Source organism: Mesoplodon mirus (genome assembly GCF_964341445.2).
Source record: "Mesoplodon mirus genome assembly, chromosome: 4".
In the NCBI taxonomy this organism is placed as follows: Eukaryota; Metazoa; Chordata; class Mammalia; order Artiodactyla; family Ziphiidae; genus Mesoplodon; species Mesoplodon mirus.
In genome coordinates, this window is record NC_138979.1 from 34217736 (window position 1) to 34233187 (window position 15452).

General features: G+C 44.0%; 1 protein-coding gene across 1 annotated transcript in view; it reads right to left on the reverse strand.

Annotated features, from left to right (window-relative positions):
* Window positions 1-282: 282 nt before the first annotated feature.
* TMC3 (transmembrane channel like 3) overlaps window positions 283-15452 on the reverse strand; it is a gene marked incomplete at its 3' end in the record, with an annotated part of 45591 nt that continues 30421 nt past the window's right edge. The window contains exons 14-22 of the mRNA XM_082618840.1: window positions 15227-15355; window positions 14862-14929; window positions 12932-13060; window positions 10871-10981; window positions 9771-9896; window positions 9063-9145; window positions 6892-6930; window positions 4753-5002; window positions 283-1102 (exon numbers count right to left, since the gene is read on the reverse strand). Of these exons, the coding sequence (XP_082474966.1) occupies window positions 283-1102; window positions 4753-5002; window positions 6892-6930; window positions 9063-9145; window positions 9771-9896; window positions 10871-10981; window positions 12932-13060; window positions 14862-14929; window positions 15227-15355 (1755 nt within the window). The remainder of the gene's footprint in view (window positions 1103-4752; window positions 5003-6891; window positions 6931-9062; window positions 9146-9770; window positions 9897-10870; window positions 10982-12931; window positions 13061-14861; window positions 14930-15226; window positions 15356-15452) is intronic.

Consider the following 15452-nt stretch of genomic DNA (forward strand, 5'->3'; position numbering starts at 1 on the left):
ACTGAGGTTTCTTGAAATGATGGCCTACAGTGGCTGGACCCAAAGAGACCTCCTGGAAACAGACCCCCACACTTGTGTATGGTGGCTGTAGATTAGGGAGTCATAGCCCTGTGGGTCTCAGGGCCACAGCCAGCAGGCCATGTGCCTGGATATGCCCCACTGATCTCACCTACTGGGTGTGTTTGTCTCTCTTCCCAGCAGGGGAGGGACCATACACTTGTCATGCTACACGGCATTCCAATAGGCCTCTGATCTCTATGAATGGGACACCAGAAGAAGGTCCTAGACATTTGAACAAATCAGGTCATTCAGATCTGTGGTCAGCTCCTGCCTAGATATGGCCTTCCTCCTGCCAAACTGGCCCGCAGACCTCGGAAACTTGGGCTGGCTGCGGGTGACCTGGAGACACTGGTCAGTGCTGCTGTTCTGCTGGTCACTGCTGGATGCTGCCGACATGGAATCAGATTCTGTGACGGATGGCTCGAACTTGGCCTTAACTCTGGGCTTCAGAGGGTGCTGAGGGTGTTGGAAATTCCGGTAGCGTGGCTTTTTATGCACATACGTCAGCCGGTCAAGCTGACCCTCAACACCATCATTCCAAGATTTGTAATGTGTCCGTCTCTGGAGCTCAGGAGTCAGGGCCTGACTTTCTAAACTTTTGCCAACATAAAAATGAGGAACCCCGTGGAGGTCGGTCAGGGAGCGTGGGTAGAAAGTCTGTCTGCTCATTTTTCTCCTCTGCATCTCCTCCTCTTCTTCACTGAGCTGTGGAGAGGCCCAGGGAATACATGGTTGCATGTTCCTGGGGTACATCTCCACAGCGTCCCCAAAGATGTCTACCTTGAAACGTCTTTCTGGCCAGAAAGTTGAATGGTTTTTTTGGTGAAGGTCACGTTCATTAACCATATAGTATCTGGGGGCACGGGACCTACAACCCCGTGGCACCAAGGCTGAGACCCTTGATCCATGGTCGATTTGCTGAAGGTCTTTTCGGAAAAGAGGCTCTGAGTGAACGTCTTCGATGTGCTTTGTAAACATTCCAGGTGTGCAGGATCTCTTCCTGTAAAGATCACTTGTGCTTGCACACAGGCCACGTGGATACCTGAAAGACAGAGGTGGTTAAACTCCTGCAGCCTTGGTGCTCACAGACCCCTATGCTGTCCCAGCACTGCGAGCCAGAACAGCAGTTCTCTGCATTTCCACCGAAACTTGTTCTGAAATGTTAATGGGTGTCCAGTGGGGAATTTCCCAGTGGTCCAGTGGTTAGGACTCTGTGCTTCCACTGCAGAGGGCACGGGTTTGATCCCTGCTCGGGGAACTAAGATTCCACATGCCGTGCAGCGAGGATCAAAAAAAAAAAAAAAATTTCTAATGGGTGTCCAGTGGATTGCATGCACAGGAGGCTTCGGGGAACTGGGCTAAATAGATTTCTTTACTGCTGGAATTCTCAGAACCCTTATCGTAATGATGTGCACCGTGAATCTCCATGGAGGGCAAAGAGTGTTGTGCTGGTGTATTTCATCACGGAGACCTCCTTTTGTCCAGGAGCACATAGTGGGCCTAAGAACTGTGGAGCACATGCTGGGAACACTGCCCCTCACTGTCTCTGCCATGCAGCTGTCCAGGTTCTTGGACACTTCCTCCCCATAGCCTATGTGGACAAAGAATGTCACCTGTCATTTCAGAAAACAAAGGATGTAAAGCCATCGGTCACTGCAGCTGCCCTGACGGTGTACCCTACGGGGAGTTTGGGATGGAGAAAAACAAGATACTGGCCCTAGATAGTTAAGATGTGTATCAAAGGAATAACTTCAATGAGCTCAGACTCTTGCATATTCCCCTAGAAGATAGAAAAGCACTAAAATCATTAACTTGAAATGTCTGTCTTTTTGTGATTAGCAGTAAGGCTTTGATGTCCAACCACGTGGGTTTTTTTCAGCAAAAACTGCTGTATCTCCTAGCTCTTTCTTTGGAACGGTCCTTCAGAGCCATCTGAGAGGCCGTGTCCCAGGCCATAGTCCTCAGTAAGTCCGCCAAATAAAACATAATTCTCAAATTTTAGGTTTTTTTTCAGTCGACTCCTATCCAGGACTATTGGAATCTCTCCTCTGTACCAAAGCCCAATAGATACATGAAGACAACTCCTAATATAGCAAGATTTTGAATTCTTTGTTCACTTAGTCATTGTTTTTACAAACAAAACAACCTCACCCCTTACCCCTGCCAAACAACTCTCCTATATATTATCTATATTGCTTTCACTGTGTTACATTCAGGTCAGATATAATTCTCCATGTAAGTTAGGGTCAGTGCATCCTTCTAGATGTCCTACCTCCCTGAAAAGAATGCAGGGTTCTACTGCTTTCTTATGTGTAGGTACAACTGAAATAATTGACCCATACAAATGCAGAAATGATCTTGCCCATAACTTGGCCAGCCTGGAACTAAAATATAAAAGATCTTGCCGATAATATAGCCAGTCTGGAGTGAAAAAATAAAAGATAAAAAAAAATTTAAACAACAGCGTCCTACTGTATAGTACAGGGAACTATTGATATATTCAGTATCTTGTAATAACCTATAATGGAAAAGAATATTCAAAAGAACATATATACATGCTTATATAACTGAATCACTGTGCTGTACACTTGAAACTAACACTGCTGTGTAAATCAACTATATTTCAATAAAAAAAAAAGAGAGATAAAGTCCCAACTCCAAAGAGGCTCAAAGGTCTTAGTGGTCTGTATTACACTTCTTTCCAGCATCATCTCTGGCTTCCCTCCAGGCTCCCTTTGCTTCAGTCATTTCCCAAAGATGCCTCACTTCTTCATAACATCATACCTTTGTTCATGCTTATTCTCCACTATGGTACATTCTTTTTTTTTCTTTTTGGTTTTTATTTTTAAATTTTTTGTGTTTTCTTTGTAACATTCTTTCTATATCCCCCCCCCAAAAAAAATATTAAGTAGAGATTGGTTAAATAAGTCATAGCGTATCTAGACAGTGGAATAGTAATTGACCTTTTCCTCCCCATCTTTATTGAAGTATAACTGACAAATAAAAATTGCGTATGTTTAACGTGTACAACTTGATTTAATATATGTATCCATTGTGAAATGATTACCACAGTCAAGCTAATTAACACACTCATTATCTCACAGAGTAACCACTTTTTGTTTTTGTTTATGACACATGTCATTGTCTCCTTATTTTTTGTTTTTATTTTTTTGCAGTACGCGGGCCGCTCACTGTTGTGGCCTCTCCTGTTGCGGAACACAGGCTTCGGACGCGCAGGCTCAGCGGCCATGGCTCACAGGCCCAGCCGCTCTGTGGCATGTGGGAGCCTCCCGGACCGGGGCACGAACCCACGTCCCCTGCATCGGCAGGCGGACTCTCAACCACTGCACCACCAGGGAAGCCCTCATTGTCTCCTTTTAATACAGGGATTTAATTGACTAAGAACTGAAAACTTTTAAAAATAAAACTGGTATATGGCTTAGGCAATACTGTCTATAACCAACCAAGAACGCTCTGGAACATATTCTAGTTTCTTTCTTAATAAATAAAAAGAATCGTACACTGTGACCAAGTGTCGCTTATCCCAGAAATATAAGAATTGTTTTTTTTTTAAGTCTTAATTTAAAAAAATGGCTTTTCATTAATACCAGTTTATCACTCAACACTATGGTACATTCTTGATTCTTCTCCATTTGGTGAGATCTTACTTAGTTTTTAAGGTCCAAGTCCAATATAATTTCTCCTATGGAATATTTATCCATTCTCCATGTAGACTTTATCTCAATCCCCCTTGTCCTCTGAAAACATACTGTTTATCACAGAAGCATAGCATTGATCACATTATCTAATATTTAACTACATCCTTCTCTCACTATACTTTCAACTCTTGGAGGCAGAGATGTTTCTGATTAATCTGTATTATCCATCACAGAGAGTACGACAGAGTTGGTTCTCAATAAAAGTTTGTTGAATTAGATACTAGAGAATTCTTTACAATACAAACGTGTTTGGATTATGCTAATTTGGAATTTTTTGAGTTACAGTGTTATTGCCATTGACAAGCAAACAACTAATATTCTAATTAAAATTAATCCCTCTATTCATTAAACCAGGTCCCCAATGGAAAAAAAAATTTTTAAGGCATTTTCTTTTCTTAGGCTATAGAAATAAATACCCTAGGTTGGCAGGAAGGTTTGCTTATAGGTTATATGGCAGAAGGCCAATGAGGAAGAATTTGTCCTGTTTGACAAACTTTGTCCCCTCATTTCTTCTCAATAGCAGCTGTCAACAGTCAGAAATGGCCTTGTGGCCTTCAGGCAGAAATGGAATTTAATGGCTCTTACTTCCTAAACCTGTTAGGGCCTTTGAAGCCCTAATGGTTTTTTTGTTTTGTTTTGTTTTTGATGCACAAAAACTGAACTATAACTTTATTTTATATTTGGAAATAAACACAACAAAAATAAGAACGAATTTTTGTCCTTCTAAAACGCTCCATCAGGTCTGGATGACTGGGACAGTCTCCTCTGCTCTGAAAGACCTGTGTTCTTCTCGATGGGAAAATAATGCTCTGATCTCCTGCTTCTCTTCATCACCTAATCCTTCCTTATCCGTTGCTGTCCCTAATATTGCAGCATCCCTAATGGCTTTTTATCCTGCTCTTTATGGCTCTGGGCCATCACTGGTAAGTATTACCCAGGAGGCAGATTTCCTGCCAAGCTGCAGTTAACTCACCTGGTAGAGTTGTGCCCGGATCTGGAGATGCCAGGAAGAGGCAAGCTGGGACTGCCAGGTCCTGGCTGGGGACTCGGGGGCGTGGGCCGTGTGATGATCTCCACCCTGCTACTCTTGCTACTTGATGAGTCGAAACTGACCACATTGCCATTGTTTTGAGGTGTCACCGAGTGAGCCGAGGACAGCTGGCTGCCGAAATCGCTGTCCTTTGGAAACCTCTTGGTGCTTTCGTCTTGGGTTTGGATGCGGGCTGCAGGAAGAGAGAGGGTGAGGGGAAGACAAGCTGAGGGGGGACACGCTCAGGTTGGTTTCGCTGCAAGTGTCCTGACTTCCAACAGGTGGGTCTACCAACAGTTGTGTGCACTTGCAGATACTCCTGACCCCATGGATGACAAACATTTCATAATTCAAATCATTTTTTCACTGAGAGTTGGAGCTGGAAGGGAGTGTAGGAGGAATCAAATGAACCCTGAGGCTTGAGACATGCACCATCTGATGCCCCCATTAGCAAAGTGGGTTATTCATCAGCTTTGGGGCTCTGGTTCTTTATCTATACAATTGATACGATGAAGCTTAGATGATAATTATGATTCTTTGGAAACAGTTCACAGAGCATTCTGGAAAAAAGTGTGGTCTTGGGCTTGAAAAATATTAGATGACAATATTGTTATCCTGAGAAAGTCCCTAGTTTCTGAAGGCAACCTGAACTAAACTTAATTATGCTTCATTGGCAAATAATAGTTGATAATTACAGCCGAATTTTATAACATGAGCTGCAGTCTCTTTCCATAGCAGTTTAAAAAAATTTTTTTATTTGATATTGGAATATAGTTGATTAACAGTGCTGTGTTACTTTCAGGTATACAGCACAGTGATTCAGTTACACATGTACATGTATCTATTCTTTTTCAAATTCTTTTCCCATTTAGGTCGTTACAGAACATTGAGCAGAGTTCCCTGTGCTATACAGTAGGGCTTTGTTGGTTATCTATTTTAAATATAGCAGTGTGTACATGTCACTTTCCATAGCAGTTTTTATCTGTAGGCTTGCTCTCTGAGGAAGTGGATGGAGCAAACACAACCCTTAGGCCTCATGACTCTTATTCAGGTATTTTCTTGGAAGGAAACACATCCCTCCCAATTAGCTCTGCATTGAAGCAGACAAAGGAGTTGGCCAAAAAGCCTTTTTGGGTCTCATTTTTGTTTATTTTCTGAGGAAGAATATGGACTACGTACGCCATTTTGCCGTTGCCCACTGATCTTATTAGTGGCTCCAAGTGGCAGGCATGTTTCCTTTGAGCTGCACCTGCTCACTTTCCCCTCCCTTCAGCCCACACCAGACTTGTGCTCCTTGTATTATCATTCTTTCTTTTTTTTTTTTTTTGTGGTACGCAGGCCTCTCACTGTTGTGGCCTCTCCCGTTGCGGAGCACAGGCTCCGGACACGCAGGCTCAGCGGTCATGGCTCATGGGCCCAGCCGCTCCGCGGCATGTGGGAGCCTCCCGGACCGGGCCACGAACCCGTGTCCCCTGCATCGGCAGGCGGACTCTCAACCACTGCGCCACCAGGGAAGCCCGTATTATCATTCTTTCTACAGGGAGGCTCTTTCCTTTTCCCTCGATGAGCCCAGATGGGAACAAGTGTGTCCAGGTGCTGCTGGGGAAGATGGGAAGAAGTGTGCCCATTGGGTTTGGATTTCATACTAGGGAATCTGTTTTCATGGCTGGACCTGCCCACCTGGCATTGCTCTGCAGGCAGGGACAGAGAGGACATGACCTAAGGGGCAGAGAACTGGGGAGGGGGGCTTGCAAGGAAAAAACGGGCCACTGAGAGGAAGTACACAAAAGTGAATAAGGCCAAGATGTTCTTATGGGTTTTCTTCAGATTTTTGTGCTTCTTTTTCTCTCCTACTTCAATGTTTCCTTGTGATTTCAGATGTGTTTTGGGGTTTTTCACAGGTCTGGGGCTGATGTAAAAATTATAGATATAAACCAACATTTATATCCCTAGATTTTTATTGTGTCTAGTTATTTGTGAAAACCACAGTTGAGTAGGAATGTTTATTCGTGATGAACCTTAAACTGCTGTTTTTTAAAATGCTCACCAACTGAGACATCGGGGATTTTTGTTTGTACTTACCTTCTACCATTTGGGCAACCTTCTTCTTATCTTCAGATCGTGCCTAAAATATAAATGATAACCATATGTTTGTTTCGGATTTAGCAGGAAGGAGTAACAAATACAGTTAAGTCCCCACATATGAATGGATTCCATTCCGAGAGCGCGTTCATAAGTCCAATTTGTTCCTAAGTCCAACAAAGTTAGCCTAGGTCCCCAACTAACACAATGGGCTATACAGTACTGTATTGGAATAGGTTTATAATACTATTATAAAATAATGCACAAAAACAAACACACACACACAAATAATACATAAAAAACAAACAAAAAATAAAGAAAACATTTCTAATCTTACAGTACAGTACCTTGAAAAGTACAGTAATACAGTACAACAGCTGGCATACAGGGGCACGTTCACATCTTTGAAAGTTCTCAACTTGAAGGTTCGTGTGTAGGGAACTTGCTGTACTATTCTTGGGGGTAGGGGTGGGGAATGATGTAGGTATCACTGCTAATCCTTTGGGCTATGGCTGAGCTACTGCCATCACCTGGGGACACTGTGCTCTAGTCCTAAGCCTGTTACTTGAATGAATAAATGCTGACACCTGAGAGCTGAAGTTTTATCCCTGGCAAGTTTCATTTTCAGGGGCAGCTCTTTGACAGACCATGTTGAGACTATGCTAAGCATGGTTTGGCTGAGACACAAAAGAGAAAATATGGATCAACCACATGGGAGATGTGTATTTCCATAAGAATGCCCTTTGCAACTCCAGATGCATTTCCTTTTTTTTTTTTTTTTTTTTTTTTTTTGTGGTCATGCCATGTGGCACGTGGGATCTTAGTTCCCTGACCAGGGATCAAACCTGGGCCCCCTGCAGTGGGAGCATGGAGTCTTAACCACTGGACTGCCAGGGAAGTTCCTAGATGCATTTCTTATTTGACTATATATGAAATGAGTTGGTGTTTCTTTACATGAATTGATATTTGTGAGAGTTGTTTTTTTTAAAAACGGAGAAATGTGGAAGTTTTTTGCGTGGGGTTCTGGGGCTGGGTGAAGCGGGTGAGGTATCCAGGGGTCAAATTTAAGGAGGTGCTCACTCTTAGGGCTGTGGGAGTGCAGGGTCGGTGTGACCCTGAGAGTCTGTGCCTCTAAGTTTGGCAGCCTGGTGCCTCGCTTGCCTCACCCCGGTCCTGGCCCTGGGGGAGCACCTAGGGTGTGCAGAGGAGGAGAAACTGTGGAAGGATTGGGGAGTGTTGGTTTCCCTCTGACTGTTCTGAGATGTATGGTTTGAGCCCCAGATGGGAGAGAAGGTATAGTAAGTCCCCCACATATGAACCTCAAGTTACGAACTTTCAAAGATGTGAAAGTGCGTTCCATCAGCATCAGGCGTGAGTGAAACTGCAGCTCGCCCTCCATCTCCTGTTGCTGACGATCCTTCAGCTCTACCATCTCCCACCTCTCCCTCCTCCAGTCACTAACTCTTCTTGCCTGTTCACTCGATGCCAGCCCCTGGATGCCAGCTCTTGTACTGTACTACTGTACTTTTCAAGGTACTGTACTGTAAGAGTCAAAATGTTTTCTTTAGTTTTTGTGTTTGTTTTTTACACATTATTTGTGTGAAAAGTATTATAAACCTGTTACAGTACAGTATTATGTAGCTGATTGTGTTAGTTGGGTACCTAGGCGAACTTTGTTGGACTTAGGAACAAACTGGACTTACGATTGCGCTCTCGGAGTGGAACTTGTTCGTATGTAGGGGACTTACTGTAATGACAACCAGAATTTAAAAGATATGAAAAAGGTGGGTCTTTGGGTCCAAACAGTGTCTTTGGGCTCAGATGTCCAACTCGACATGGGATTAGGGAGGGACCCTTTCTCCCTGCCCAGTCAGTGCAGCCAGCAGAAGAACCCAGTACATTGCAAGTTTGGTGTGGCCACAGGAGGGGGAGATGAAGTGCTGAGGGCATGAGCAAGGCCTCTAGGAGAGGAGGCTCATTCTGGCAATTGACGGCCTGGGTATTCTTAGAAATAGCCCTGGGAGATCCTGGCTGGGGAGGGGTGGCCTTGCACTCTAGCACGTGGCCAAGAGTCCTAGTAATTTGAAAATGTGACCTCACTGGTATTCCCTGGCCAGGGAAATCAGTCAGATGGTTGATGCACATTCACGATAGCAAAGGTTAGGTAATACTTGCGTTTTGTATCTGCATTCTGAGCTGGTGGTTGCTGAGCTTTAAGGATCTTGCGATGCTCTGAAGGTAATAGATGAGCATGCTAGGGCAGAACAGCACAGGGCGGTGAGTGTACTTCATCCCCCTTGTCAGGCTTTTGTGTTCCCGGCCAGATGTGGGCTACCCACTTACCACCCCACCACCCCCTGAGGACAAAAGGTATCAGTGAGTTTTCAAGCTGGCAAGTGCTGGGAAGGAGCTGCTTTCCTTTTCTCTCTCCTGATTTTCAAAGCAACCTCCACTGACCTGGAATTCTGCATGGATGACAGCAATAAGGAAGGAGTGAAGATGGGAGAGGCATGTTACAGTGTATCATGGTAGGAGTATTGGATCAACTACTTGATGTTATTTCCCCTTTAAGTTAAAACAGACGCAAGTTAGCTGCACTGTAAAATTCCATGTTGAGATTAAACTTCTGGAAAATAAGATAATGATAATCACATTCAACCCCATGGTCATGGCCACAGCGATCGCCGAAATGCTGTTGACGAATCAGTCATGCTCTACCTCCCTGGCCCCTGTGTGATTCAGCATCCCTGCTCAGATCATCAGGCTCCGTAAGTGACTTTTCAATGAGCTCATTGAATTTATACAGTTATTGGAAAGCAGTGCTTTCTTCTTGGCCAAACACGCAGAAGTTCCCCCAAAGCAGGCAGGAAAGTACTCACAAAAGAAGCAGCACAGCTGGCAGGACAACCACAGGGCTACTGATGTACCCAACCACAGAGCCAAACCACGCGGGAAAATCCCTCTCAATTGTTTCTGACACGATGTCATAAATTTTCTCTTGTCCGCTGTGAGGAAGAAAACCATAATTCCAGATTATATTGCTTTTGGCAGAAGGATCCTGCAAGCCATTATAAAAAAGAAAAAAGGCTAGCTAGCTGGAGTCCAACCCTCAAAGTCAGTTTCAAAGCTAAAGTAAGTATCTGATGAATGTGAAAGATACATAACATTCCTGAAATGATTTCATCTGAAGTAGTCATTTAATTAACCTGTAGGTTTGAAGATGGGGTCAATAACTACATGGCGTGTGTGTGTGTGTGTGTGTGTGTGTGTGTGTGTGTGTGTGTGTATGTATAATGTATACAAAGATAGACTCTAAATGTTACGTATACGTTGTATCAAAACTGACTTAAAGCAAATGCTAGGTGAAGATAACTCAAGGGACTTCTGTCTTTTTTTTTTTTTTTTTTGCAATACGCCGGCCTCTCACTGTTGTGGCCTCTCCCTTTGCGGAGCACAGGCTCCGGACGCACAGGCTCAGCAGCCATGGCTCACGGGCCCAGCCGCTCCACGGCATGTGGGATCTTCCTGGACCAGGGCCTGAACCCGTGTCCCCTGCATCGGCAGGCGGACTCTCAACCACTGCGCCACCAGGGAAGCCCGGGACTTCTGTCTTGATGCAGCTAGATAATGTAGAATCAAAAGTGACATGGACTATCTTTTAATAAAAGCTTTCTGAGTTCTGGAAGGGAAAGATTGACCAGGTAGAATTTCCTTCTAGCCTTGGAGCAATGCCATTTCCCGTTTTGATTTGAAGTGGGCTGTATATTTTAAAGATGAGCACAGAGATGATCATACTTGAGGGCAGCCTGCTTAGCAAGGAAAGGGAAATGGTCTTGGATTCAAAAGACATGAGTTGGAAGTTTTTCTCTGCTGTTGACCTGTTCTGTGAGCCAGAAGGAGAATTCAGTTTAATGCAGGGGTCCTTCCTCTATAGCTGTCAGTAGCTCCAGGCAGAGTGGACTGAACTAAGAGAACTTACCTAAAGGGCCCGCAATTTAGAGATGGCTTGTACCGGACAATAGCAAAAATGGTTGGCAGCATGCATAGGAAGAGCATAAACAGGAGCATTGCCAGGTAGAAGTTGTTGGATCTGTAAAGAAACCAAAGGCCAGGCACTGAGTTCACTCTCTGGCCAGCTGCCGATGATGTATGTGCACCCCCCTGCCCCCCCCAAACAAAACCGACACAGAAACTGTAGCCCTGACTCTTTGCAAACAGAAAAATCCTCCTCCCATCACTGCCTAGGAAAGGGTCTGTTATAGGATCAAAGGCAATTTAGCAAACTAGAAATGGATGCTCAACGGGAATTCGTGGATCACCCAGCCCAGCCTGTTCATCTACTAAACGCTTGCTGAGCACCTGTCCACCTCAAACCAAGAGACGGGTGGCCCCATGGCCATCACACAATAAACTTAATTTCATGGAAAAATCTTAGCACCTATGCCCCACCCAGCTGAGTCTTTACCTAGTGGTTCCCTGTCCTGTTCCCAGCCTTGAACTTGTCCCCTATGTCTGAGGATGGTTTGACTCTTTTGTTACGGTTCTTGACTCTCTTACTTGGATGTCTCTCTCAACCTCTTATCGCTCTGCTTCTGGCTGCTCAGGGTGAATGGTCTGCCTGAGTAAGCCCTGGGCCCTAAGCTGGTCTGAAAACTCGGCTGCCCAGGCTTCCCCTGAGGGCAGCACAGGTCTGTTTGGTGTGCAAGGCCCTGTGTATAGTCCTGAAAAGAGAATGAATGCTCTGTTAACCCTGAGACTCTCAGCCTGCATGCTCTCTCTCTCTAATGAACTAGACTGGACTAGAAGAGAACAGAAAATATCAGGGCACATACAATGTGGTTAAGTAGGTGAGTGTTAATTTGTGAAACCTTTCTCTATTTATATACACACATTCTCTTTATATATATGTATAGACACACACACACATATATATACACTCAATATATGTATGTATCCATTTATATGTATGTGTTATGTATATTTGTATGTATATATGTATGCATGTATTTTTATATATAGGCATACACAGATGTCAATGAATATACACATTCATATATAAATTATATATAAAACATATATATGAATATATGCATCTACACTGGTCACTAGGTGAATGATAAATACACTGTCATGCTGGTTATTGTCAAAAAGTTTGAAAGACACTGAAACACACCCACATCAATAACTATTATGTCAAAATAAAATAAATGAGTTCTAATCAAGGTGTTCAAAATGTGATATGAATTCACCAAAATGGCTAAAGTGAAAAATACAGAGAAGAGCAAGTGTTGACAAGGTTGTGGGACAACTGGAACTCTCACATGAAGCTGGTGAGAGTGGAAAGGGGGCCTCTGCTTTGGCACAATAGTTGGCGCTCTCTCCTAGAGGAGAACACATGCGTGGCCTGTGAGCCAGCAAGAACAGTCCTAGGTATGTACCCAACAAAGGACATGCGTGAGAATGTTCAAGGCAGTGTTATTCATTATAGCTAACCACAGGAGGATGGATAAAGAAATTGGGGGGGGTGTCCTCAATGAGGTGATTTTCACAAGCACAATATTGAGAAGAAGACAGGAATAAAAGAGGTCATACTGAGTGGGATTCTATTTACATCAAGTAAAAAACGGTGTGGCGGGGGGAACGAATTACGCTGTTAGAAGCTGGTAGTGACTGGAGTCGAGTACAAGGGGGCTTCTGGGCGCTGTTCTTGTTCTGTTTCTCCATCTGGGGGCTGGTTACAGAGTTGTGTTCAGTTTGTGAATATTCATCAAGCCGGGTATTTGTGATGTGTGCCCTTTCTGGATAATTATTAAACTTCAGTAAAAAGTTGTAAAAGATGTGGCATGAGCTTAAGAAAAGTCATGATTCATTTGAAGGGTGGGGCATTGGCAATGGCTTCAAGGAGGAAAGGCAACTGGAGGGCAGACAAGATTTTGACAGGCAGGGAGTTGGGGAGACCCCCTTGCTGGAGGTCACTCTGGCTAAGGCGAGTGTGGGTGATGTGAGTTCTCTCTGTGAAGCGGACTTGACGCTCACTGACCTGGAGGCTCGGAAGACTTGCTGGTGGGGCACGTTGCAGGTCAGCACGGCCCAGCTGCGCAGGTACATGAGCCCAATGAGTTTGAGGACGTTGAAGGCAGGGAGACATGGCGAGAAGAATGCTCCCATCCTGAAACCACAATGGGAGGCCAGTTAGCGTCTGTTCTCCTCTGGTCTACCTTGGTTCTGAGAGCTTGAGATTTATACTCTGTGCTTAAAGAACTGAAGAAGCCCCTGGAGATCTGAGACCCCAACCTTCCACCTGCTGGAGATAAGACAAGTCACTTCTGCAGATTAGCAGGGAGCCTGTTTGAAAATATCCTCTTGGCACAAGGATGCTAAGTGTCTCCTGCCTCTTCACACTTAGCAAAGGAAAGGCCCTCTTCCGGTCAAGAGGCAAATAGTGGGTAACTGTGGTTTCAGGCAAGCTCTAGATTTTGCCTATCTATGGGGTTGGTGGGGCTACGTTAATAAATTATTGACTTTCAGATTTGATCAACATTATGTGAAGCAGAGCTACTTTTGTTGGACCTTGTGCTAAGCATCCTCACACATTTTGGCCCATTTAACCTTCTGCAACCATAAAAGGAGGGGTAAATATCCAAAGTTTTTAGACATGAAATGTGGGTCTGGGAAAATTAGGTGATTTGCCCAGAGACTAATAAAAGGGAGACTCTATATCATCCAAACTGAGAGACCTTTGAGAGTGACAGATCTGGGATAACATCCCAGGAAAACAGAGGTATACCTACCCTGCAAATAAGTGCCAAATATGGAATGAAACCCAGATCTTCTGACTTTAAGGCTAAATCTGCTTATACTGGATGTTCATGCAATACAATACTTGTGAAGTTTGGACTTAGCAGCAGGAAAATAGATACAAAGAGAGGTTTAATAAGTAAAACTGTTTTTTAAAAAACTTTTGGTTTCTCACATCAGGCAAGACACTTAGCTTCTTTTTTCCTCAGTTTCCTCATATTTAAAATGGAGAAAATAATACTAATTACTTCATAGGGTTTCTATAAGGATTAAACCAGTTATTACAGGGAAAAACATGCCCGACATTCTGGCAAACGTTAAGTAAATATTTTGTATTATTTTTAATACTGTATTTGTGAAAATATTTTTCAAAATAAGTGGACTCTAAGAATACAGAATTTGAGTAAAGGCATATTACTTTATATTCCATTCCTCCTGCATTTTACTGAATGATTATGAAGAGAGATTGTGTCTTCTGAAGGTATGGGACACCCAGGTTCTTCTTCTTTTTTGTCGTTTGCTTGTATTTTAACAAATAGCACTTTTTGTGGTCCAGTAGGGAAAGCCAGAGATGGAGGGTTGGTTAGGGAGCTCTCCGCCGTGTCCCCATGGACACACACGTCCATGTCGATCAGATGATCCCTTTCAGCCTTTAGTATCTTTAGGAACATGATTGCCTTTGGCTGGGGGTTGCCCTGGGTGAGCAGATCTCCCCTAGGATGGGTCTGTCTTTCTGGGGGATAGTCATGCACCTGGGCTCAATGTCCAAGTGAGAGTACGGAAGGAGAGTGGGTAGCTGAAGGCAGGCTCCCCAGCTGTGACACAGCCACTGATGGAAGTCCTCCTCGGGGTCAGCAGCCTCTCCTCCTAGCCTCCCCGCAATCCTCCCCAGCAGCTTATTCTACTGGTTCTTGTGCAGTTTTGTTTGTTTTTCAGTGACCGATAGTGGCCTAAAAATGGACTATTTCCTTCCTCATTCCTTTCTGCAAAATGCTTAGAAAACCATTACTGAAATTACTATATATGTGAAATAGTTCAATTAGAAACTGTTTATGTCCTTTCTTGACTCTTACGACTGTGTTTATTACGGTCATGTCCCATCCAGACTCGGTAAATTAAAATCTTAGCCCAGATTAGATGTAAGCACAGCAGGAAGAAGCTTTGCTACGTACCAAATCATTCCTTGGTTGTAGACTAAATGTAACACGTTCTCTGCTATTTTGAATTCCCCGTATTCAGGCTACAAGAGAAAACGAACTTCTGCATTAAAAAACATTCCAAATTTCTTTGCATAAACCAGTTCACTATAGTCAAATACACAGAATTCTTTGCTCGCCTAGATACGTAGAGATCATTGTCTGTGAGGCCATCCCAGCAAATGCTAAATGTAAGAAAGAAATGGAAACTCAGCTTTGTACAGCCTTTCCTTCTTCCCTCACGTATTTTCTCTCAGCCATGTCAGTTTCCCAGCCTGGCCATCAGGAAAGGATGGATCTGGCCATATGAACTTCCCTAATGGACACGGCATCTTACTTACAAACTTGCTCTCCAGGTCCCAACACCAGTAGTCAGTTAAGTACCGAACGAAAAGTCCTCGGAAGAAGTCTATGAGCAGAATGCTGGCCACAGTGAAGAGCATGTCAATGATGGAGAGCTTCAGCATCTCCTGCAACACAAGGTGTCCTTGGATGCCACCACGCCCTGCCCTTCCCACTGTCCACCTCTTCTTTGGGGTCCTCCCTTCTCTCTTCATTCCCATGGCT